The following is a 25,527-nucleotide window of genomic DNA, read 5'->3' as shown; positions in this document are numbered from 1 at the left end:
TTAGGAAAGCTAAACTGTTAATATAATCCCCAAATATTGATTTTAGGCTAATAGTACATTAAAACATGGTGCACTAATAGGAAATATCCATGCAGAAAAGAGACAGACAGTAGTTAAATGTAGATAGCTTTGTCCTCAATAACCTCCTTAATAAGGGGATAAATTAATTTGTTGTTGTTCTCCGGGGGTAACTGCAAGATCAACTTTAATAGTTTTTTTTCTGTGTCAAGCCTCGCATACCATTAACTATCAGCTATGTAATGCTGGGCACAGAGATGAAAATTTTCACTTCTAGTGAAATGGATGAAAATAACGGATTAAGAGAGTCATCTAGTAAATTAGACCCTTTAGTCTGAACTCACTAATATGCAATGCTGTATGATATTATTTTGAAAGAATCATTAAGGGCTTGAAAGTAAGTAAAAACTGGGATGAAATAGCAGCTGGGTAAAATCTACTAATCTAAAGAAATATTTTTCTCTTGATAAGATACCTGATCTTCTAGAAAACAGAAAATAGGTGAATCTTTGATCTGGAGTTTAAGTAAAGTATTTCTTATAGGGCTATATCTAATGCGAAATAAAAACACACCACAGAGAAAAGGATATTCGAAGAAGCTTTAAGTGGTACATAATATGCATGCATTGTTCAAAACCCTTCTTCAGCCTGGAGGGAGATTACAAGGAGAGTTGTTTCAGGTCTGATCTTATTTTCAGTTTTAATAACATTCTTTGTGCTAGAATGAGGTACATAGGTTTGAAGCACTGGAAATCAGATCTTGAACACTAAATTTAGGAAATTTTGAAACTAGGTGGTATGATGGTGAATATTAGATGACATATTAGCATGATGTCTCAGACACAAGAGTTTCTGTAGTTGTCTTTCAAAAGGAAAAACAGGAACAATTAAAATTCTTTATTATCAGTGGCTGGTTTATAGAATCATAGAATCATTAAGGTTGGAAAACGCTTCCAAGATCACTGGGCCCAGTCTTGGAAAGAACACCACCTTGTCAGCTAAACCACAGCACTAACCACCATGGTCAGTTGTTTCTTGAACACTTCCAGGGACTCCACCACTTCCCTAGGAAGGCCATTCCAATGCTTAACCACTCTTTCAGGGAAGAAATTGTTCTGGATATCCAACCTGAACCTCCCCTGGCATAGTTGAGGCCATTTCCACTTGTCCTGCCATTAGCGGTCTGGGAGAAGAGCTGACTGCTCCCTTACTACAACCTCCCTTCAGGTAATTGTAGAGAGTGATGTGGTCTCTCTTCCCTGAGCCTCCTTTTCTCCCAGCTCCCTCAACCACTCCTTTTTTCTCACTCTATTTGTTCTTTTTCCCCTTCCTGGGAGTATCTCCATATTCTATGACACTCTTCAGCCACTTTCACAAGAAAACAAGGCTTTTTAATTTTGTTGTCTGTCTATTCTCTCCTTTCATCTCCCTGATAGTTTGTGAAGCAGTTAGGCAGTTTCATACCTGTTTAATAGAAAGGCAAAAGTTCTTAAGTTCTCTGTGTTTTCTGAAAGTCAGTGCCCAACTAGACATGGTGACAGAAAATCAGCTAGTAGTATTAGTATTTACTGCTGTCAGTTTACCAGTTTGTGTATGCACAGCTTTACACTACCCTAATTTCTGAAATACCTTGCTTCACGGTAAGGTGAAGGTTATAGCATGTGGAGGACATGGAATTTATAGCAGTGTTGTAGTTGTGAGTGCAGAAGTATGGTTTGGGTTCTTGTCATAGCATCATGTTAGTGCCAGACAAAGGATCTGGAGCTCATCTAGACTGGATATAAGAAAAAGAAGGTTTACAAGATGGAGTTTATATGAGTTTAAAAAATTATTATTTCTGCAGTCCACCAAACAACCCCTATTGCTATACCTATAATTACACAGAGAACTCCAGAGATATCCTAAGCCATAGAGAAGAATGAATGATTTTGTTTGTCTTGCAATTCTCACTCTATCATTAGCTGTATCTCAAGGTAGAATTCACTGCTTAGTCTTCGGAGGTCAAAGCAGAACTCTCAAAGGAATTTTAGCAGAATAATTTTCCATGAGATGCAGTTTTCTCAAGATGTGAATCAAACCATGTCACAATTTGTCTGAGCTAAAATATATCTGTTTATATCAGCTTAAGGCACCTTAGAGAAACAATATAGAAAATATCATGAGATGATTAGAGGTGGTCTGGACTGTTCCTAATGACAGGAAGCTAATGGTTTTCAAAACTGAGAAGATTTTTTGTCAACCAGTTCTTATGTGCTTCTGGTTGTTCAAAGAGCCCAGTTTGGCTCTTCAGACTTCTCCAGGCACTTTATCTTGAGATCTAATTCTTAAAGGGCACTTGAGCATTACCTGTGGGCATGTTGCTTCAATCTCTTTCTGACAAGATAGATTTCTATTTTAAAGAAATCTATTCTGAAAGACAACTGAGGTAATGGAGCTATTTCTGGAAAGAAGATAAACTTCATGTAAGTATGTTTAGCAGAGTGCCTGAGTAAAGTAAGAAAGATTATGGTAAGGGGAAAGTTTAGTGTAGAATGGGGTAGCTCTAAAATGTCAGGGCTATGACAAATCCTTTTCCCATATCTTTTCTTAAATTATTATTTTGGATTGTCTCATATCCAGAACTTTGTCTCACGGCCTGGAAGTTAAGACTTTCAAGCATGTTTTGGTATTTTTCTAAGAAATAAAAGCTCACACTCTAAACCCTACATTTCTACTAATTTTCTTGATTTTCAAAATTTGGGTTTTAGTTGACTTGTGAATGCATGATTTTTTACTACCTGAGATTCCATTTATGTTTTTGCTTTTTTCTTAATATTACTTCTGATTTTGATAGTTTCCTTGTCTTTAGCTATTTTGGCTCTGCCTTCACCCACTCTAACAAATAATCATGCATTCAGTTCTCTTTAACCTCCCTCACATCGCCTGCTTATTTAGTGAAGCCCTTGGTTCAAACATTTCCTCTCTCCAGTCTTCCTCACCTTTCCTTGATGGTTCTTCACTTTTTCTAGTCCCTTGGTAACAACTCTGAAAAACTCTTCAATTACATTTTATTCCTTGCTTTTTCTACTCAGTGAGTAATATTTTTAATATTCTCAGAAGAGTTCCTTTATTTCCCTATGTGGGAAATTGTTTGTCTAATTTATCCTCTATGTCAAATAACATTAAAATATTCAGTTAATTTGAGTGTTGCTATGATAATGAAGACCTATTGGATTTAAACCAGTGGCATGTACAGGCAATTAGAACTCAACTTTAAGCCCACTAAAGTGATTTCTATGTTAATGAGAATTTCAGGAGTTATAATAAGGGCATGCTGACACATGCCAAAGTCAGTGACATGTAGAGCATGGACATGACATGAAATGCTGTACTGAATGCCATTCTACTGTTCCGATTTAAGTCACAAAACTTTCCTCTTTATTTATTTTCCATAAGTTGCAAATTGGAAAAAAAACCACAATCCCTCCCCACCTCCCCAAAAAAGTTCGTATTTACTGGTTTAGGCCAGTACCAATTCCATAAAACACTTTTTAACTCTCTGTTACTGAGTAGTTTTGTTGTCACAAAACTGACAGCCAAATCATGCCCAAATATAGGTTTTCACAAAATCAAAGTAAGTTTCACGTGAACATATGAGAATTTTGTTTCTTCATAAAGAAAAGATGATCAGTGAACTATATTAAGGATTTTGAGACCTGCACATTTACCCTTGCATTTCAATAATAATAAGAAAGAAAGCATTGGAATACATCAAGGTTCTGGAAAAATAATTATTCTGGCAATGATTCATATGCATCTTGAAGAGATGCATATTTTTATACATGCAAATGTATCAAAATATTTTTAGTCACTTTCATATATATGTTCAAATGTGCATGTATAATCTTGTAAATAGTGTAAGTAATGAGATTGTAATTAGTGAATAGGAATTTTATTTTCATATCATTTCCACTGTGATGTCAAATGTAGTTATTCAGAAATCCACTGTTTGAATAGTTGCAATATCTTAATTAAAGGCTTTCAGATTTTTTTCCCACCATGATCATAAAAGTCCCTGGCTGTTCCTTATGTTGCAGCCTGACTTCCAGGAAATGGACTTTGTAGAAACCCTAATTTTACCTAGCAACATCAGTGGACGCCTTTAAGGACCCTTGGTCTCACTGGAAGACTCTTGAAATCAGTTTCTTTGAGCATCAGGGCAAACAGCTGTTCTTTTCATAATAATAGAAATGTAAAGAATATTTATTTCAAATTGTTTGAGGTTTATAGAAAACAATATTTTCAAAATTATTTTGAAAACAAATTCTTCTTAATTTGAAACAAATTTATTTCACTTGTGAAAGAGGAAGATCCTGCATTCTCTGGATTTTTGTGGTTGGGAGCACTTGTTTACAAGAGGAAAGTAGGTTCAGCACATCTGTTTGTCTTCCTTTTCCTCTTTGTGTATCTTACCTCTCTGCAGTCCCAGTCTGCCACAACTGTTGACCTACAGATAGCAAGATCAATGTCACAATTATTTTAATCTATAGAAATCTACAAAAAGCTTACTAAGTGAATGTGTAGACTTTCCATTGGTTTTATAATTGCAAAACTATTTTTTTTTCATAATAGGATTCCTATGCTCACTGAAAAAAGGGCACAACGATGTGTGTTGGCAAGGCTATCATATATAAAAGTTAAATACTGGAAGTGTTGAAGTATTTCTTTAGCACCGAATGTAAAAATGCCAGTAAAGAGGAAATGAGTACCTGTTTTACATGTACGACCTCTAGGTGACAGCATATTTTTAATCTCCTGTTTTGAATACAAATTCCAAATTGGTAGAAGTTCATATCAGTTGTTTAACTAAGTAGCATGGGTTGGATATAATGCTTAAATAGACACAAAGCACATAAATTATTCACTTCTGCACAGGGGAATGTTCTATTTCCTTCTATTTTAAGAAATACTTTCCGCTATTTAACAGAGCAAAATTAACATAGATAAATTATATGGCATGTGAGGAGGAGGGATATGCAAGAGGTGAATATAAAATATTGCTTAAAACCCAAAATGAAACACTTGGGTTAATTTTTTTAATTGTTTTTCTCTAATACAATCTAGGTCAGCTTGTAAATGGAAAATACCAAATAAAGAAAAATGTTTCTGCATTTCTGATGAGAAATATTTTAATACCTTCAAAGGAACATATTCATGATATTTTAAAAGTTTCCTTTTTTGCAATAATTCTTTAATTATTTCAATTCAAATTCGTATTGCTTTGATCTTATGAAATTTATCTTTTTTCACAAATTAACCAGTGATCATTAAAAAGAAAAAGCCCTTCTCTGCTGTGGATAGGATCATCTGTCTCCATCTCATATATCAAATTGACTGCTTATATTATTTAAAAACCTCTTTTAAACAGCCTCTTTGTCTTTCCTACAGTTTTGTAGTTTCTGTCTAATAATAGCAATAGTTACCTTCTCCATCAGAGCATTTTGCTGATCGGGAAAGCAAAATTAATTATATGAATAGGATTCACTCATAGATGTAAATGCCACTGTGACAGGCCATCAGTAAATCTCAAAGGAAAGCAAATTCTCCCTATGCTATTGTAATAATGAGCTTTTCCCTGGAGGGATGAGTATTACAATGTGAAGTGTTACAATAGGTTTATAGTAGAGATTAATGCTTTCAGAAATATGGCAAAGAAAAATATTATAAAGAAGCTGCATATCAAACCTAATTTATCTCAAAACATTGAGGAAATAATCTATGTGTATAGACTTTTGTATTTCTAGTAGCATGCTGCAGATTGTAGCTAAGTCACTTTTCAGATGCAGATCAAACAGAGAATAATAATAAAGTAAATTAGAACTGTAAAACAGATTTAGGCATTCATTTTTACAATTGATGGGTGGTGTTTTAAAATCTACCCTGATGATCATCAGTCATTCTTTCACATTTCTACCACATTATTTGATTTCAGGAGATTGAAAAAAGTCTATTTTCTGAAAAATAAATTTCTTCTCTGTGGTATGTGTAGAAGGCTGATATTACCAACTTCTCAAGTGAAGGAATTAATTGCCCAAATATCTTAATTTTAGACAAATGGCAAGTCATTAATATTAATGTAGTTCATGAAAAACTATGATGAAACTAGACTAAACAACTCTGAACTATGCACTCACTGTCTTAGGTTTTTGAAAAAAAAAAAGAAAAAAAAAGTTTATTCTTCAAAGAAAACCACAGTTTCTTGATGGATATTCCTAAATAGATTTTTACTGTCCACCCACTGAAAAATTTTGGTCAGGTCTGAGAGTGGTTTTGATGTTATGAATCCAGAAATATTTGTGACTTTGTTAAGACCCATCAATTCAATGTAGCTAAGAGCACTTTTGTCTTTATGATTATTAAATGGCAGTGGAAGCCACTGAGAAATGTTAATATTCCTGGAAAATAGGTTATAAATTGCAAAAATATGCTGCTGAAAAATATGGAATGGAAGAATCCAATCATTTAACATTTATACCATTCAGTTTCCTTTTAAGTTCAAGGTAAAACATCTTTAAGGCAGTGAAGTACTTTCAAAACCCTAATTTCTAAACTTTATAATTTATATGCTTTATAAAGTGTTTTGGAAGTTCTTTTTCTTCTGTTCGGTAGAGATCAGAAGTTCACAAACCACCTGAAAAACACTTGTGTATGTTGTTAAATAATTCATGATATTTAGATTCTTCCCAAGTACAAAGAACTGCAGAAGCTTCTAATAAATTCTCCCTACAGAGTGTGGAAAAAAAAAAAGAAAAATAAGAAAGAAAATGGCCTAGTGCTAATAGAAATACATATCCTTCTGCTGCTCATATCTATATATATCCTATATATTTTTTTTGTATAGGTATCTACAAATAGTGTTTTCCTCTATCTGGACACCTGCTTTTAATAGTTTCATTTTACATCACTGAATAAATACTTTCCTTTTTATTTATTTCTTTCCTTCCTTTCCCTATTGAGTGTCAGTGACATGTAACAAACAGAAATGTTTCACAGACACCATCTCAGTGACTTGCTTTGCATGCAAATGTGTCATTTTGGTTTCAAAATTATAATCCAGCACTATTCTGTGTACTTAAAAAATGCAGTAGTTGAAATACATTGAAATTCTCTTGTTCCATTGCTTGACAGATATTTCATCAGGCTTTTCTGCACCAAGTTCTTGGTCAAACTATCTCTCCTTTATACATCTAATACCTCATTGTATTTTTGGATGGATATGACAACACTTATAGTTTGTTGAAGAGGGAAATACAGTATTTTCTTCAAGCTACACAGTCTAGACATTTTTATCATTAGCAGATTTCATCTTTAAAAAGCCTTTGTTTAGGTAAAGTGGAACTATGTCCAGTCATTATATTCCTGAGATATAAATAGACTAAATCTTTTTGTCTCCCTCCCTTACAGTGCTATGCAATAAGTCTACAACTCAACACAATCAGAATCTGAAATATTGTTTCCTAGTTCAATACAGTTTTCATCTACAGTTTTCATCTTTTGTATTCAGCATATGAGTATGACTTCTACAAAATCTTTGCATCAATACTTCCCTTTTAAGAGAAACCTCTGCAATATGATGAGGTAGCGCAGCTAAAAATGTATCATAGTTCTGCATCAAGGTTGATGGAGGATCTTGACTGTAGGGTAGAGAGAAGTGGAAAGATTGACAGTAGAACAAGAGTAGCTTTGAGTAAAGATATTAAGACCCAGTAATATGTGTCTTAATCCTATTAAAACAGGGTTGTATGAACGTAATATTTTGCAGAACAGAAAAAGGGTCTAAAACCTCGCAATAATAGTGACATAACATTTTGTTTTCATCTCTTCTTCATCTGTGATGCTTCTAAACATACCCAAAATATGAATAAACCTGTGAAGGCAAAGTTATTCTAACCACTTTTACATCATTATTTAAAACTTTTAAAGTGTTTTGTTTTTTCTTTATTTAGTTGAACATTTGTAGCCAGTCACTTAAGCAGACTTTTCTGTCATTACAGAAATATTCACAGAGACATGGGGATTCTTAAGTACCTATATTTCAGTATTAGTATGAGTAAATTAGGTGCTAATGCCAGAAAGCATCACTAGGCAGATAAATTTATATCAGTATATTCTTAAATGCTGCTTTAAATAGGAATAGATTTAAATGCATATCTAAGTTTTTCTTTCTCTGTGTCATAAAAGGTAATGAGAGAATCACACATAATCTGTTTTTACTTCTTTGCCTTTGAAAGTATGTAATATCTACATGTATGACAGGTTTTGAACCTGAGAGGTTTTTGGTGTTTCAATTCAGTGCATTTTTTCTCAGTCATTCTTTATGTCTTTCAGACTTGAATCTCCTACTAGATCTTTGGTGATGGAAGCACCCAGGGGAGTGCAAGTCAGTGCAGCTGCAGGAGACTTAAAGGCTACCTGTAGGAAAGAACTGCATTTACAGTCCACAGAAGGGGAGGTAAGTTCAGCCAGCAGAGAAATGTTCTACAGTTCTGCCCAGCGAAACACAAACAATGTGAGGAACATTTACTGAGCAACAGGGTAAACATCACAAGAAGTGTACTGCATTTGCCTTCATTAAAGTAATTTAGGTTTATCTTGCTCAATTATTAATGCCTACTTCCTTTCTACAAATATTTGAATCACTAAGTTTCATTCACACTGAAAAAAGGTTATTTAAATTAATATAGAACAGAATTATTTTTAATCTAAGATTCAAAGAAAAAGCTACCCAGATCTTCCATGGAGCAGAACCAGCTAAGTGACAGTGGTAAAAAATTAATGTGGATGAATCTGACAAAATAAGAGAGAGAATTTTGGATTAATTTGGATTAATGTGTCATTAAACCTTGATTAAGAGGTTTAACAAATTTGCTCTACCCGTGGTTTTTCTCCTTAAACTGTTACTATCTCTGTAAGAGAGACAGAGTACTTCAATGGTATGCTCACTGTCCTGTTTCGTTACTCTCTTGTTTCAGTGGTCAGTGATCAATGATTGATATAAAAAGATTTTGGTATAGATTCTTCATGTGTAAACCTGACTGAATTCATGAAAATGATTTAAAATTGGATCACTGATGGGTGGCAATCCATGTATTGCAGAAATACATGAAAGTTCTTTTATCTTCAGACCTTAATATGATGTAATATTTAAAAAACAAAACAAAACAAAACTTGTGGAAGGTTATTAAAGGCTCACAGATTTCTATTAGGCACTTTGGAGAAATAGCCAGATTTTCAAATTGTTCTCAGAGAGACTTGCCAGGTTACAGCATTTTTGGAAAACCAGTTGTTTAATGTAAATATCTAATTGGGAATGGAGTTCTTTGGAAATTTTTTGCCTTTTATGTTTGCTTTTTGTATTTTCTACCAAATGTTTCCAGATACTTTACCAACTATCCAAATAAGCAAAACCAAAAACCAGCATTCACATCTGTGACAGTCCCCTGCAATGCATACTCTGGACAACAACACAGACAGGAACATTTTGGCCAATATACTGAACCAAAAGCCTACTTTGATAACATATTTCTATTGATGCAAGTATTTGTCCTGTATAATTAAAACACTATGTTTTCCTAATTCAGAGCCTCAAATACTTATATACCACATGCTGCACCTTATTTCTGAGTTTCTTCAAAAGCCAACTCAACAGCTCTTTCCCCTTCTTTCATCTTTACTTACCACCTCTGTTACTATTTGTGAACATTGCTGAGATAGAAACAAGGCAATCTAATCCTCTTTTAATAGTAAATATTGTCCTCCCTCACCCTTTTCCTTTCTGTGGGTATTTTTATTGCAAGGTCTACAGTTTTCTTGTCTCATGAATTCCTATCTGGCCAAATCTAGTATGTTCTCTACATTTATTAACATAAATAATTAAATAATAAAATTAACATACATTTTAAAACTAGAATGTATTTCTTTGTTCTCCATCTTATTGCCAGAGGGAAAAAGTAATACTTGAATGGAAATTAAAATTAAACTGCACCTTATTGGAAAGGTAGTTTTGAAAATAACGTCACATGACCTCAGTTGGACTTTGAGGATGGGAACCCAAGAAAAGGTATAATGACTATATTAAGTGTTATTCAGAACTGAAATTCAATTCTGTATTAAATATTTTGCAGGAGAAAAATGGCAGTTCAAAGCAGACTTTGCTGAACTTCATATTAAAAATCATTATTTTCTCTATGTGCTAAGACTTTGCACATCTGTGATTTCCCACATAGATGAAAGATTTATAATTATTAGAAAACAAACTACCAACCTTTCCCCACTTTTTCCCAAAGAGCTGTTCTGTAAACATACATCTGACAAAGTTCAAAGTCTTGAATACTTGCAATTTCAGTAAGATCTGAATGTAGCCTAAATCCACAGAGAAATTCTATCCTGAGGTCTGACCAATGCCTTTATCTCTGTTTTATCTCTTACACTGGAGAGGGTTAGAGGAAAATGCAGAAACACTTTGGAAGGCATATGATAGGATCCATAGCATCAGCTGTTGTCCTAAGTTACCATGGACACATTAGGGAATTGCTGGACTAATTACAACCTGGTGTGAGGAACCAGGGTAAATATCTGATGGATTAAATGTCTACACAATGAAATATTGATTGTTTTCCTTGCTTACAGCCCACCAGATAAACCACAGGTTAGTAGACTGTATGAAAAAAAACCTACAAAGGGTTTATCATCACTCATTTTTAAGGAAACAAATTCTGAAACAACACAATACCTATGTTAAAAGTAATCTTCATTTTAGCCTAAAAAATGTGTGCTTTATCAGTCATGTTTCTTCCACAAATAAAATAATGTTGTCTTTCTGAATTGGATCTGTGAACCAGTTTTGTGATTACATTTTTGCACTAGAAAAAATGCAAATTTTTCTGTATTATTATCATTCTGGTTAATTTAAATTTATGTTTTTTAATGTTTGTAAGCTTTTTCAAAAACTCACTAAAGAGATGTGAATTAATATTTTCTTACTATAGCAAAGTTATTGCCCTATTATGCCAGAAAATAGCTATATGGCATCTGGAATCAACCAGTTATAGCCATGTGACAGAACATTATGAATTTACTGTCTATGAAACATAGATTTTCCTGTTATTTAGGAATATCTTCAGAATATTTTTAAGAACATAAATGTGTTTATGAAATACTTTTTCTCTAGCTTTATTTCTCATGCAATATAATCTCTAGCCTCCCACATCACAAACTGAATGCCTCTACAAGCATTCTGAATTCTGCTGTTTGATACATTTTCTTTTTGTTTACTGCAGAATTATAATAATCCTTTTAACCCTATTACGCATTATAATGCGTGATCCCAGACTGAATACTGGAGGCTGTAATTTAGATTCAGATTTTGCTGCCCTTTATAAAGCTCTTGAGCTGCACCCTTGCGAGTCAAGACATCAGCAGAATCCTTTGATTCAATTATAGCTTGGCATTTAATTGTGAACTATGTATTATTCTATAAATAAACTGTAACCAATGGTTTAAAGCAGCAATCATTTACAAGGAACATGAAATGTGAAGCTCCAGGCTCTAGCTGGTTCTACTGGTTCACATAAGAAGAAAAAGAACACTTCTTGTCTGGAAATTCAGCACAATGACTGCTAGCTGACTACTGCTTCTTTCATGTGAAATCGTAATGCAAAAGTACAGGGCAATTTTGAATTCTGTAGATACTAGAGTTTACTAGACATAAAAAATGTTAGAATTGAACCTGGAACATACTATTGTAAAAAGATAACAAGATGAAAGGATTATTTGATGTTGTCCACTCGTTGGCCTAATAATTGTAATGGTTTTGACCGTACAGAATCACAGAATTGGTCAGGGTGGAAGGTACCACAGTGGTCATCTGGTCCAACCTTCCTGCTCAAGCAGGGTCATCCTAGGGCATATTGCACAGGATTGTGTCCAGATGATTCTTGAATATCTCCAGTGAAGGGGACCCCACAATCTCTCTGGTCAATCTGTTCCAGTGCTTGGTCACCTGCACAGTAAAGTTCTTCCTCATATTCAGGTGGTACTCCCTGTGCATCAGTTTCTGCCCGTTGCCTCTTGTCCTATTGCTTGGTACCACCAAGAAGAGCCTGTCCATTTTCTCAGCACTGTCCCTTCAGATACTTATAGGCATTGATGGTGTCCGCTATCAGTTGTCTCTTCTCAAGGCTGAAGAGGCCCTATTCCCTCAGCCTTTCCTCATAAGAGAGATGCTCCCATCCCTTAATCATCTTTGTTGCCCTCCTCTGGACCTGCTCCAGGAGCTCCATGTCTCTCTTGCTCTGAGAAGCCCAGAACTGGACACAATACTCTGGATGTAGCCTCACCAGGGCTGAGTAGAGGGGTAGGATCATCTCCCTCGACTTGCAGGCAATGTCCTTCCTACTGCACCTCACGATACCCTTGGCCTTCTTGTCCACAAGGGCATACTGCTCACTCATGAACAGGTGGTTGTCCACCAGGACCCCTCAGTCCTTCTCCTCAGAGCTGCTTTCCAGCAGTTCAACCCCCAGCCTGTACTGGTGCATGGGGTTATCCTCACCCAGGTGCAGGACCCTGCATTTGCCTGTGTTGAATTTCAGAGGGTTCTTCTCTGCCCATCTCTCCAACCTGCTGAGGTCCTTCTGGAGGGCTGCGCAGCACTCTGGGGTATTGGCTGCATCAATCTCTGAATCAGAAGGCTGCTAACTGTTTTCAGCTCTTAGGAATCTTGAGCAGCTGCTATGTGCCTTTGCAATGAGCTTCTATGTAGCTATGTAGCTAGGCTCTGCAGTTTCATTGCATCCCATTGACTAAGACAAAGTAATTAAAATGAGAAAGATGTACAGAGGCTTCTCATTTTTACAAATGTATTCATATTAATCACCCTATCTATGACCTTTCTCCGATTTACCTCTTTATGCCCTTGTATTTCCCTGTCAAATTACACTCCTTCATAGCATCATTTGTGGGCTATATTTTGTTGTTTCTGGCATAATGAGGCTGATCCCTCATTAGGGTAAGGCTTATAGCTGTCACATTAAAAATGAGCAATATTCTTTAACAGACAAAGTTTACTCAAAATCAGTGTGGCAGACAAGAGGCCAGGTTTATATTTACCATTTTAGCACAGCACAGTTAATGAAGCACATACAGAGGATTATTTTGTCAAGTCTAACAAATGCATATCATACTAATATTTGATCTATAATCCTATACAGTTCTAAGTCCAGGAGATGTATTTAACACAGAGATTAATAGTTAAAGTTTATTAATACTTAATCAAACTGGAGTAATCTTCACTTGTAAACTCAACTAACAACACCATTTTAAAGCTTTGCTTTTGGTGGCATTTTTGTGGATGGTTTTTTTGTTATGAAACAGAAAATAAAAAAAAAAAAAAACCAAAAAAACCAAAAAAACCCAGGATTTTCTTAAATTAATTAAATACACTGAAATGGAATTTCTTTACCTGGAATTCTCCAGGCCACTTGCCATAACTGTGCAGTAATGGCTGATCAAGGACAACGACATTTCAGAGATAAATTCAATTCAACCAAGTTATGTTTGTCTGAGATCAAATGTTTGCAAAAAAAAATAAATTAAATGTTCATATGCATGAATTGAGTTTGATAAACAATAAGCAAAGGCAAGCTCTACAGCTCAAAGATTGATTGTTTATTTACCAAAAATTGTTTAACACATCCTGCACTGTGTTTTCAAAGCCTTTTTTATGGTACTGAGCAGTTGACTTGACACTGTTGTCTGGGAAGAAAGAGATTAGTAGAAATGAATTTTTCTGCACTTTTTTTTAATTATAGGTTTCAAAAATTCTATAAAGATGTTTTGACAGATATTTAAAATTAAAATGCCATGTTGTTTTTAAACAAAACCTTTCATTTTCAACTTAAAACAGTTATTCACATGTCAGTTAATTTATAGTAAAAAACGGTTCTCTGTAGCAGTTTACAATCAAAATAGAGTGTTCCCAAACTACAAAAACAAAGCATTTTAACTGAAAACATCCATCTTTAAACCATTTTCATTGTTCATGGCCAAATTTTCAAGACTCACACCATAAGAAATTTTATTAGAAAGGTAAAAAGAAGAGACAATGAATAATTTATTATATAAGTAAAATGGGTTTTTTATTAGTATCACATTTTAATCTAGTGCTGATTTGAATGGTAATTAATAAGTCTCTGTACTCAGTAGATTAAGCAAAAATATTCCAAGTACATTTTCTTTTCTATGTTTTGTACCTAAATCACAAAGTCACATCTGTTCCAGATTGAACGAATTTGCAAAGACAGAAAGAATAAATAGATCAGAAAGTTATTGCATAGGAACACATATAAATTGTACTGGGGTTATAACTCAGAACTTAAAATATATGCTTTTATGTATTTAATGTGAATTTACAAAAGTGTGTACTGAAAATGAAACATGATCCTCATAAATACCTCTTAGGTACTGAAGGGTCAAAACAAAATTCTTTCATTCAAGCAGGAACTAATGTACAGTGTTATTTTGAACATATATATATATGTTAGTTTTCAAATCTGTTTCAGCTCTCAGTAGTTGTAGTTGTAACATGCAGGTGGTAATGGGAGCAATGATGCCAGGATGACTCTCTCCAGGTGCAGGTATAATCTTAAGAATGGCCACCACACCAGACCATCCTTAGGCTTAAAGGTCTCATTTGTCATTGGTCAGTTGATCAGAGTACTGTAGAGAATACATTTTCAATGCACAGGTTGTACTAAATCTTTTGGTCTTTGATTATTTAGTATATTAAGTTTCATCTCAGTCATCACATTAATTTCACTGTTTATTGTTCCTTGAAACTATTAATCATTATGACCAATATGGTTCCAGATATTGTGCCAGCATATGTTTAGATTTTCCAGTATATATGCTATCAAGTTATTTTAATTTTCTATTATGACTTGTTTTTCCTTTTTCTCAGAACTATCATTCAGATTTAAGGAAAGCTAGTGTAGGTGAGCTGATTTAAAATAAATGACAAAATCACAGATAAGTGTTAGAACAAATGGCCCATGTGAACTAAAGTACTGCAATTTATCCTATAGTTCATCTTCATATTGAAACATATCGGCATATGAAAATTATAAAGTTGAGTCTAGTGACCTAATCTATATAATCCTCTTTGTGGGACGCTTCTGACAGCCCACGCAGAAGAGCAAAAAGACTAGGAAAAAACCTTGCATTGTTTTAATTCAGATTAATTGAATTTCTAAGGAAATCCAAAAGATTTATTTAGTGAGAAGTCATTACACTGTCCTCTCATACTGGTTGATGGACACCCACCTTTCAGATTTCCTTCTTTTCTTTCACGTTTCCTCCAGTATACTGCCATTTCTTATATGCATTAGCCCTGAAATATGCCTCTGCAGCCCTGTAGAATTACCTGTTTAATCAAACAGTACATGAATACAGAAAATTTTTCAATGCCTATAAATCCCAGCTTTTTCATTTAGATTTGTCAACTTAACCTATCATCTGCTCTCTTGAGATGATTTAGGCAAAGACCCATTGGAGAACTTTTACCCCTGGCAGGTTTGTATCTCTGTACGGCTTGTAAGAATATTTGATTTTTTACCTCATGCCTGTATCTTAGCCACTGATAGTTTGCTCCTTCAGTTTAGTTCTTTGGTTTGTAAATAATCTGTATTTCTGACTTACCTTCCTCTGCCTCTCACTGTTCAGATTAACAGTACAGTCTGATGAGCAAGTGACTTGCAGATCTTCATTAACAAAAAGTGCATATAGAAAGAGTACAGTTCCTATCCTATGTCTTACAGGCTAATTCAGTTTGCTGCTTTAATTAGTCAGAAATCAGGTCTACTTTTAAATATTGTAGGGCTAATGTATTTTTCTCTGTACTAAGATGCATAGGACAAAGCAGTGATCTGGGATTTCTAAACCTTAAGTATTTAGTGGGGATGATGCTGCTCAGTGCTCTGCTCTCTATGAAATAACATTACTCTGAGTAGCTGCTGCCTTTTCAGTTTTGTAATTTCTCAATCTCCCACAATGCTTCAAGAATGGAACTCCTTATGTATTGGGCTACTATGATGATATATTTGGATCCCTGGTTAACTAATAAATAGCAATGTTGCATCTCTAAATTTAGTCTTTTATTTATAACCTTGACAGCACAGGTACAGGGTAGATTTTAATAATGGCTTTAAACCATCTTTATTAATCCTCTTCATCTCAGGCTTCACCAGGGTGTAGCTATAGGAGTCTGATTAAATTGGACTCATTGCATCCAATATCACCCTCACAAGAAGCCAGTTCAATTTTTCTCAGACACCATACCCTAGTATCCACATTGCTCACCAGATGTTCTGGGATGCATGCTGGGACAGGACTCACTAGCTGCCACTCAGGATTATGACACTAGATAAACCTGTATTGTTCTACTCACCGTGTTTGTAAGCTTGTAAGCACCAGTGGAAAAGGAGGTGCAGCTATGCTTATAAAGATCATTTCATTTAATGAGCAAAATAGCTGAGCTACGTTGTATGGTAATGCACATCAGAGCAAGGTGCTCTGGAATGAAGTCTTGAAGCAGTACACTACAGAACTTCTGCAATGACAGGTTGCAGAAGCGTAGCTGTCCTCATGTAAAAAAACACAAAACATATTGAGCTCATAAAAATAATAACATTCAAGAGATTTTAATCTAGATCTTTGTCACATAGGTCCTCTGATTTTTTTGAGTTAATTTTTGTTTGAACCAAAACATGCCTTTTGGAACCCATTTAATTTTGTTTTACAGATTTCTTATGATTCTTCCCCATCACCACTGAAGCTAAGCTGTTAAAATGGCCAGTCACACACTGCCAAAAGTACAGAGAGCTCATCTTGTATTGTTGTTGGATTTTCTTACATGTATGTCTTCTACATTGAAGTGGATCTTTTATATATAATATTCTAATGTCTCCAGCTTCCATTTTTTTTAATAAAAGCATAGAAATAGTCTTTTTCTTACCTTTTTTGATATTGCAGTTATATCAAGGTGTACTGGTTTTGACTGGGATGGAGATTATTTTTTCACGTTGGCTAGTACAGGGCTGTGTTTTGAATTTATGCTGAACACAGTGTTGATAATATAGAGATGATTTTGTAATTGCTAGGCAGTGCTTTTCATACTGCCACACTGGCAAGGAGGCTGGGGGTGCATGGGAAGCTGGGAGGAGACACAGCTGGGACAGGTGACCCAAACTGACCAAAGGGATATTCCATGGAATCATGCTCAGTATATAAAGTGGGGGGAAGAAGGAAGAAGCATAGGGGGACATTTGAAGTGATGGTGTTTTTCTTCCCAAGTCACTGTTAGACATGATGGGGCCCTGCTTTCCTGGGAATGGCTGAACACCTGCCTGCCCTTGGGAAGCAGTGAATGAATTCCTTGTTTTGCTTTGCTTGCATATGTGGCTTTTGCTTTCCCCATTAAACTGTCTTTGTCTCAACCCATGAGATTTCCAGCTTTTACCCTTCTGATTCTCTTCTCAGTCCTACTGGTGGAAGAGTAAGCACTTGGCTGTGTGGTACATGATTGTTGGCTGGGGTTAAGCCATGACACAGGGCTTGCTGAAAATCAGTATTAAAAGTCCAAAATGCTACTCATATTTATTTTTTTTTTTTAATTTGAGCTCTAGTTGTTAAAAGTTATCAAGAACTGTAGATTAAAAGTATATGACATTACTGGCTCCTGTTTGATATCCTATTGGGTTACTGTTGAAATTGAAAGTATTTTATCACAGTCATGCTCTGACATCAATTTTTGATCTTTCTCCAAGTACAGAACTATGCTGAGCAGTATTCAATATAAAGGATATACTTGCATAGAGATTGCACTGTTGAATGCTTCTGGATTTTTATGCAATGCTATTGATAACTCTACTGTTACTACTTTAATAATGGACCTGTTGCCATCCCCTTCATTCTTGATATGAGAAGTGAAAGAGTACTTTTTATTACTTGTCACTCCACTACTATTATTATTATGTCCTTTGTTTCGTTACTACCTTTTACAAATTCCTAGCTTCTAGTTTGCTATTAAATTTTTGTCCTTATTCTGTTTACCATAGTTATTTTCACATTTACTCCTAGCTGAGCTGAATGTTTTTACATGTGTAATCTTTTTTTTTTTTTAAGTTGTAATTCTAGCAGAACACTATTAAATTGTTCCCAACACCATCCACATTTCTTGAATTGAAACTATTTCTGCAGGGGTTATGAATCCTAATTATCTCAGGTCTATAATACTGGACTTTTCAAGCAGCACTGTGTGTATGCATGTCTAAATACATCATTTCTTTGTTATATAAATTACAGAGCAAAGTTAATAATTTACTGCATTTTGTGATCAATTCCTCTATCAATCACAATGTGAATTAAAGCAGGCATTGTGCCATGCAGATGTCATCTTTGCCTCTGAGATTCTCCCTTCCTGTCCCTTTTAGTGAAAATTTCCTCCCATGACAATATATTACTTCAGGAGCTGGAGAACTTGCTATGATGGAGAGTATATTGTTTGGATCTAATATCAGACTGTATTACCTTCAATGATCCCAATGATCCCAATGCTTCTGCTGTGGAGGAAAACATGACTATGTGTCAAACCCTGTACAGGATTTTATCCAGCCACTTTGGCTTTTTCCTAGCCTTCTATTCTTCACTTCTCTACAGCAGGGGCTCAGTAATGCTTCTGCACTGCATTGCTGCCATATACTACCAATTTTATAATAAAATAATACTTGTCTCCTGTAGAAAAAAAAAGCAATATATGCCATATCTCTCCAGATTATTGACATGTACTGCCAACATTGTCGTATAATGTTGGTATAATGTGTCAAGTTGGCTTTGTTGATTTTCAATACCCTATAAAAACCACTATTAAGTATTTAAAGAACTCACCTTTTCCTAAGCTTCAAACTTTACCCGCAGAGCTTAAAGCCATTTTAATTTGTTACCTGTTTTCTAGAAGTCCCTAGTCTGCTCCTGAGATAATGACTGATCTTACTTTGACTCTTATTTACTCTTTCCATAAATAAAACACAAATTCTGAGTAGCTGGACACTCATCGGTTTGTGGCAGTGGAAGACATGGGGTTTTCTGAAAATGTAAGTGTAAATATTGCAGAACTCAATAGAGATTCATGAATGCTACTGACATCTATAGTTTCATACTGACTCATGTAATTTCTAATGGAAGATTAAAAAAAAACACAATATTTTTTAATCGTATTCAATGTTCAGAAACAAATGGGAATAGTTTGATGACCTTCCTAATAAGACTTTAACCTGAAATCTTTTCTCCTCTTAATTTAGGTCAAAGAAGCTCTTTATTTTGCGTATGACTCTGGAACCTTATTTAATTATTCTCTGGATGTAGCTATTGTTAAGCCCCTAAAATTTAGCACAGTTCAGCACATATTTCAGCTGCTTACGCTGGGGAATGCGTTTTAATATCGCTTCACACTTATTAAAATACAAATTATTCCAGAGCAAGGATATGCTGCTGCGACAATGAATAAATTTTAATCATAAAGTGTACAAGTGAAAATTTAACCTATTCAAGAATATTGTCAAAATGTTTTTGTATGATAATGTTTGTACCTGAATAAACATGCTGGGTGAAGTAATTACATGTACTGTAATAATGACTACTAATGGGAAACAACTACACACAGATGAAAAACAGTAAATGGTGACAGCTTTTTTATTTCTAAAAAGAATAACTTCTAATATATCTTTCTGATACTTCTAATAAAATATTTCTAAAATTTTAAATATATTTCTAAAAAATCATGACTCCTTCAAAACACTTTTTAAAAATATATCTCAATGCTGAAAGAAATTTACTTACCTTTTTTTTCTCCTTCTTCTAGATATTTTTAAATGCAGATACAATCCGCCTGGGAAATCTACCAGTGGGGTCCTTTTCCTCCTCCTCCTCCTCCTCCTCTTCCTTCTCCTCCTCCTCCTCACCCAGCTCTTCAGCTCCTCGCCAGACTATCTATGAGCTCTGCGTCTGTCCCAATGGTAAACTTTACCTGTCCCCAGCAGGAGCAGGCTCCACATGTCAATCCAGTAGCAACATCTGCTTGTGGAGCTAGAATGACTCCATTTTATCCTCACACCAGAATAGCCTTTTGTTACTATCCTTCTGCTTCACAGTTCTGCTCGGTTTCCCTTGTGACAAGTTCAACGCTTCAAAAGGCCTGCAGAGCAACTTCTTCCAGTGTAAGCAGGAATACAGCGCTGCCTTCTCTTGTGGTGTGTGGTGCCACTCAACATAGAGATGGGAGTGACATGTTCAGAAATAAATGTATTCTTCATCAGGAAACCTAGAACATAAAATCACCTTTTTTTCCAAAAGGGACAATAACACAGGTGCCTTTGCTACTTGAAGTGAAGCACATAGTTTTAGATTTTTGCAGGACCTGGATATGAACTGCACATAAATATATATATATATAGTACATAAATTTGCCCAGAATCTGATGTTGAGATGAATTGGTTCCCTCTGTATGATAAATAACTTTACTGTCTAAAAGCACAATTTTCCATTCATCTTTTTGGATGTAAACTTTTATCCCTGAATTTTAAAATTTTGAAGCATTGTGTGATGCTTGCTTTATTACACAAATTCAGTAAATGATTTTTAATACAAAAAGAGACAGAATCCCTCCCTGAGTTTGGTTTCTTTAAATATGTGTTGTTACTCTTTGTCTACCAAGTCTAGGGTTTTATACACTAGGTAAATTTTGGAAGTGCTCAGCAATATTACCTTTCAAAGTTAAAAAACCGTATGTTCTTGTTTGTCAGATCTGAATGACCTTATATAATATTTTCATGGCTACTGCATGTGAAGTGATTGCTTTAAGTAAAACATACAATTTCTGGAAAAGAAGAACAGGGTAAAGAAGGAAATTCTGATATGTTTGTTGATCAGTGTATTGCTCTTCACAAGGTACTTGTAGTTGGCAAATATAAAAACCAAGAGAGAAATCTTCAAAGGTTCATCTTATCCATTTTCTGGCTATGTCTAACTGCTGCCATTTGAACACAGTAAAAATATTGGTACTAATGTAACATGGGATACTGAGAAGCAGTGCACTAACAACTTGCATGACATTCACATTTATTATTCTCTTTTGTTTATCATCTGCTGCTAAGGTTTCAAAGTAATAGTAATATATATAAAACCACATATTAAACAATATTCAGTATTAAAAAGTATGTTGATATTACACTGACTATCAGGTCTGTGTTTAAAATATGCAGCCACATTTGCACTCAAAGCTCACGACTGACTTTCTTTTTTGACAAACCTCATGACAGATTTCTTTGTTGTGTCAATGTTCTTACTTGTTTGGCTTGGTTGGTAATTGAAATATTATGAAAAATGCTTTGGTATACTGCTGGTAAATTTGTTCACAACATTGATTAACAAGAGTATCTTGAAACTTGCAGAACCCAGGAATGTAAAACAGTATAAAAATGCTTCCTATTGTGGAAGATGACTTGATTACATGAGGTAAGTGAGCTTTTTAATTCTATGCTTTAAATTGCATCACCTAGCTTGTAGTTTTAGAGGCTTGAATGTAAGATCATAAATGAAATGACAGCTTTTGCAAAGTAATTTTAAAGTCAAGGCAGACAGTGCAAGGTGGGTATTTGTACGCAATTTTTTTTCTTAGAGAAAAAAATGAAAATGAGTAAACTAATACTATGATTGCCTTTGCATTTTATTACCACATAATTAGGTTGATTTTGTTTTCACTTCAGATGAAATTCACTCCTATGCAGAAGACCAGCACAGGACATGTCAATGGCTTGACTGGTGCTTGCCTTATCTTTGGCCCTCTTCAGAGGTGTGAATTTCACCCCATAGCAAGAATTCTGTATTTGCAGTTTTTACCAGCTAAATCAGATTTCAAATTGATTATTTTACCACTTCAAAAGAATACCATTAACACCTGATTTTTTTTTTTTTTGAGAATTTTATTCTTGGAAAGAAAATATATTAGAAAATATTGCAAGAAAATGTATTAGAACATGAGGATTTTTAGTGAGAAAGACAAAAAGAGATACAGATGGCAAAGAAGATGACAATAAAAGATTAGAAAGTGTAGCCATACAATACACACTTAAAACTGTAGGGATATAGATGTCTTTTTCTTATGTACACAAGTAATAGAATGGTAGTGTGAGAGTCATGGTTAAATAGTATTTCAGGAGGAAAAGTATATAGATATGTATGAGGGCACATATGTAGTCATTATCTGTGCACACCTACATACACCTATTGCTGAAAAGATGAACAAACATATTATAGTGACTAATCTATTTGATGAATTAAAATATGGCTTCTTACAATATAAATAGCCTAAGGCTTCTTTTTTCCCCCTTAAATAAACCCGTGGAATGGCTTGCAGATATTTTGTCATGAATTCTCTACCGAAAAATTCTTGTTTGTTTGCTTTTTACCTTATGTGATTACTTACCTGTTGTACGTATAAAAAAGGTTTCTACTCACTGGATGGAAAGACCCAACCCCTACAAATTTTACACAACTTGGGTGGAATGGGAAGGTCCAAAAAAATCTTTTGTTACTAGCTTATTTTAACAACAAGACTGGAATAATTTGCCACTTGGTATGAAGAAAACTCAGAGCAGATATGTGGATGGTGCATTGGACTCCACAAAATCAAGTAGGTCCACATCGCTCTTCACTGTCAGGATATTCTTTATTGGAATCCCTTCAGTCTGAAGTAGAGAGTATTTAAGAGCTTCACCAACCGATTAGGTAGCATAACAAGTTCTCATAATGTCTCAGTATTGTAGTGAATTTCATAATATCAATGTTTTACTTTAAATTCATCAAAAACTGTAAGAAGGAAAAAAATCAGTTTTTATTTTAAAAAGTATTTCTAGCCCACATGATTTCAGGGATTATTGCAAAAGTGATTTAATGGACTTACAGAACTAAAAATTTAGAATACCATCCTTATGGTTGCAATGAAATATATGAAAGGACCTTATTGGCTACATGAATTTAATATATATCATAGATTAACCTCCTGTAAAAAATCTGTGCCATGATATTATAGGATACTGTCTCTTTCTTGTTTAAAAAAAAAAAAAAGAGAAAAATAAAAGCATCAGCCAACCTCTCTGAGCACTGTTATGGTTTTGTATAGCAGTTCATTCATCGTTTAAGTGTTAAGACCAAAGACTGACACTTCTATTATATCTAACACTATGACACTGCTGTTTCTACTAATTCTGTTGGAATGAAGAGATGAGAAGTTGTAATTACAACATGAAATTGTAACATAGTTTAGATTTGTGCAGCATTTTGAGCTGTAGACTGTCAATTTTTTCCAGAGTTTAAATTTTTTGTCGGTGTGTTGCAATTACCTTACTGTTCATGCATAGGGGTATCTTTTGGTAAAAACAAAGGAGTATGTATTCCAAAACTTGCCAAGACATTCTTTCAGTTGAAGTTATACTGGTTTGCTTACAAAACAGTGGCTTGACTGGATAACAGAACTCACTTTAACTCATTTTGAATGCAGGAGGCTATTAAGTCTGGATTGAAGATACAGCCATAAATGTCTAGAAGGATTTAATGAAGGATGTTTAAGATATTTGGTTGCTAACAAAATGTATTTTTTAGGTTTTTTTTGTTTTACTTTGTTTTTAGATTCTAAATAATTGCTAAATAAAAAACAAATTAAAAACCCACAAATGAGACTGGAATTGTTATCAGCTGATTTACTGTAATGTACATGAAAGTTGGATTAAAGTTTGAGTGTCATATTGTTTCTATCAGTACTCAGTAAGGGTCTGCTAACCATTTTTGTTTTGTAACCTTCATGTTAATGATTTTCTTGTGTATATAAATATATATAAAAAGATGGAAACTATTTTCTTACACATACTATGCAATATGTTTGTAGAACTGCAATATTACCAAAATTACAAAAGCTGTGCTTTTGTACTCTCTTGCTTTATGTAAAACAGATCTTTTTTTTATTCAATGGACTGTCAATCTTAGAATTGTGGATAATGTTATTCAAAAGCAGTACACTAAAATTTTAAGATTTTTTATTTTCTTTTCCTTGGATTTTTTTGTTTTATGAAAATAATAACAAGGTTTTGGAAGTTGGAAATTGCTTTTTCTTGGAAAGCTAGAACTTTTACAGCATGTAATTAATGCTGTCAGTTTAAAATGTCTCCTGTACTTCTTTTGTTTAGTCTTAGCGTTTTCATCTGGTGCTATTATATAACCATAAATAAATGTAATACATTAAATAGAAAACTTATAAGAACTAATTTCAAGAAAATCAAGCAGGAAACCTTCTAAGGGTGAGAGGAAGATTTGGAGTAGCCAGTGAGAAACTTTTAAGTTTTCTCTATATTTTTATTTGATAGATTTTATTTTTGGTAGTTTGTGTTTCCTTGCTTCTGTCTACATTAGCAGCATGGTAATAGCTTTAATTTGTTTTTCAATAGCTTTGTCCTCACACACAGAGTATAGTAGAGTTTTATTTCAAAATTTTTTTGAAAACAACAGACCCTGCATTTAAATGCAGTACTTATATTAAGAAAATCCAATTTAAAAAAAGTATAGGCTTTATTTCTACATCAGCATTAGTAAAGTCCTCAAGCACAAGTCCTATGAGGAGAGACTGAGGGAGCTGGGGCTGTTCAGCCTGGAGAAGAGGAGGCTCAGGGGAGACCTCATCACTCTACAACTACAAGGAGGTTGTAGCCAGGTGGAGGTTGGTCTCTTTTCCCAGGCGACTATCAGCAAACAAGAGGGCATGGTCTCAAGTTGTGCCAGAGGAGGTTTAGGTTAGATATTAGAAAGAATTTCTTTCCAGAGAGGGTGATCAGACATTGGAATGGGCTGCCCAGGGAAGTAGTGGATTCTCCGTCCCTGGAGATTTCTAAAAAGAGACTGGATGTGGCACTGAGTGCCATGGTCTAGTAACTGCAGCAATGTTGGATCAAGGGTTGGACTTGATGATCTTAGAGGTCCCTTCCAACCCAGCTGATTCTATGATTCTGTGATTCTATGGAAGTCAAAATTATGGTGCTGCATCTCATCTACCATGAAAGCATATTACACTGTTCAAGTTCCTTTGTAGCTTGCCAGAATAAGGTCACACTGTATGTTTATGTTTAAACTACAGCAGTTTACAAGCCACTTGACAACTACACAGTCATGTAAGAGGTATTGCAGTGATGTCACTAATGCAAACAAACCCCCTCTTTTTAAAATGGGTAGTGTCAGTTCTGGTAACAGCACAGCCTTACACAAAGCTCTGGCAAAAAGCAAGGTGATCATTTGGGTGGTTTGATTGCACTGAGCTCCTTGGTGCCACATTACAATTTCAGCAATATGCACAGTAGTCAGACAGCAGCTAGC

The 25,527-nt window shown here is 34.7% G+C and overlaps 1 protein-coding gene across 4 annotated transcripts in view; it reads left to right on the top strand.

Moving 5' to 3' along the window:
• The window catches only part of SGCZ (sarcoglycan zeta), a 431,982-nt gene extending 407,854 nt beyond the window's left edge, over positions 1-24,128 (top strand). For 3 of the 4 annotated variants that reach the window (XM_051790352.1, XM_051790351.1, XM_051790353.1), the window contains 2 exons: positions 8,386-8,509; positions 19,973-22,054. In XM_051790352.1, the coding sequence (XP_051646312.1) occupies positions 8,386-8,509; positions 19,973-20,200 (352 nt within the window). In that variant the 3' untranslated portion in view covers positions 20,201-22,054. Of the gene's footprint in view, positions 1-8,385; positions 8,510-19,972; positions 22,055-22,087 lie in introns of those variants that run through there. The other variant, XR_007904954.1, reaches the window with a different exon arrangement.
• Positions 24,129-25,527: the final 1,399 nt, after the last annotated feature.

Source organism: Manacus candei, unplaced genomic scaffold (genome assembly GCF_025592945.1).
Source record: "Manacus candei isolate 608988 ecotype Guabito, Panama unplaced genomic scaffold, ASM2559294v1 h1tg000028l, whole genome shotgun sequence".
Taxonomy (NCBI): domain Eukaryota; kingdom Metazoa; phylum Chordata; class Aves; order Passeriformes; family Pipridae; genus Manacus; species Manacus candei.
Note: the sequence above shows the minus strand (reverse complement) of the source record. Positions and strands in the feature narration are given on the sequence as shown.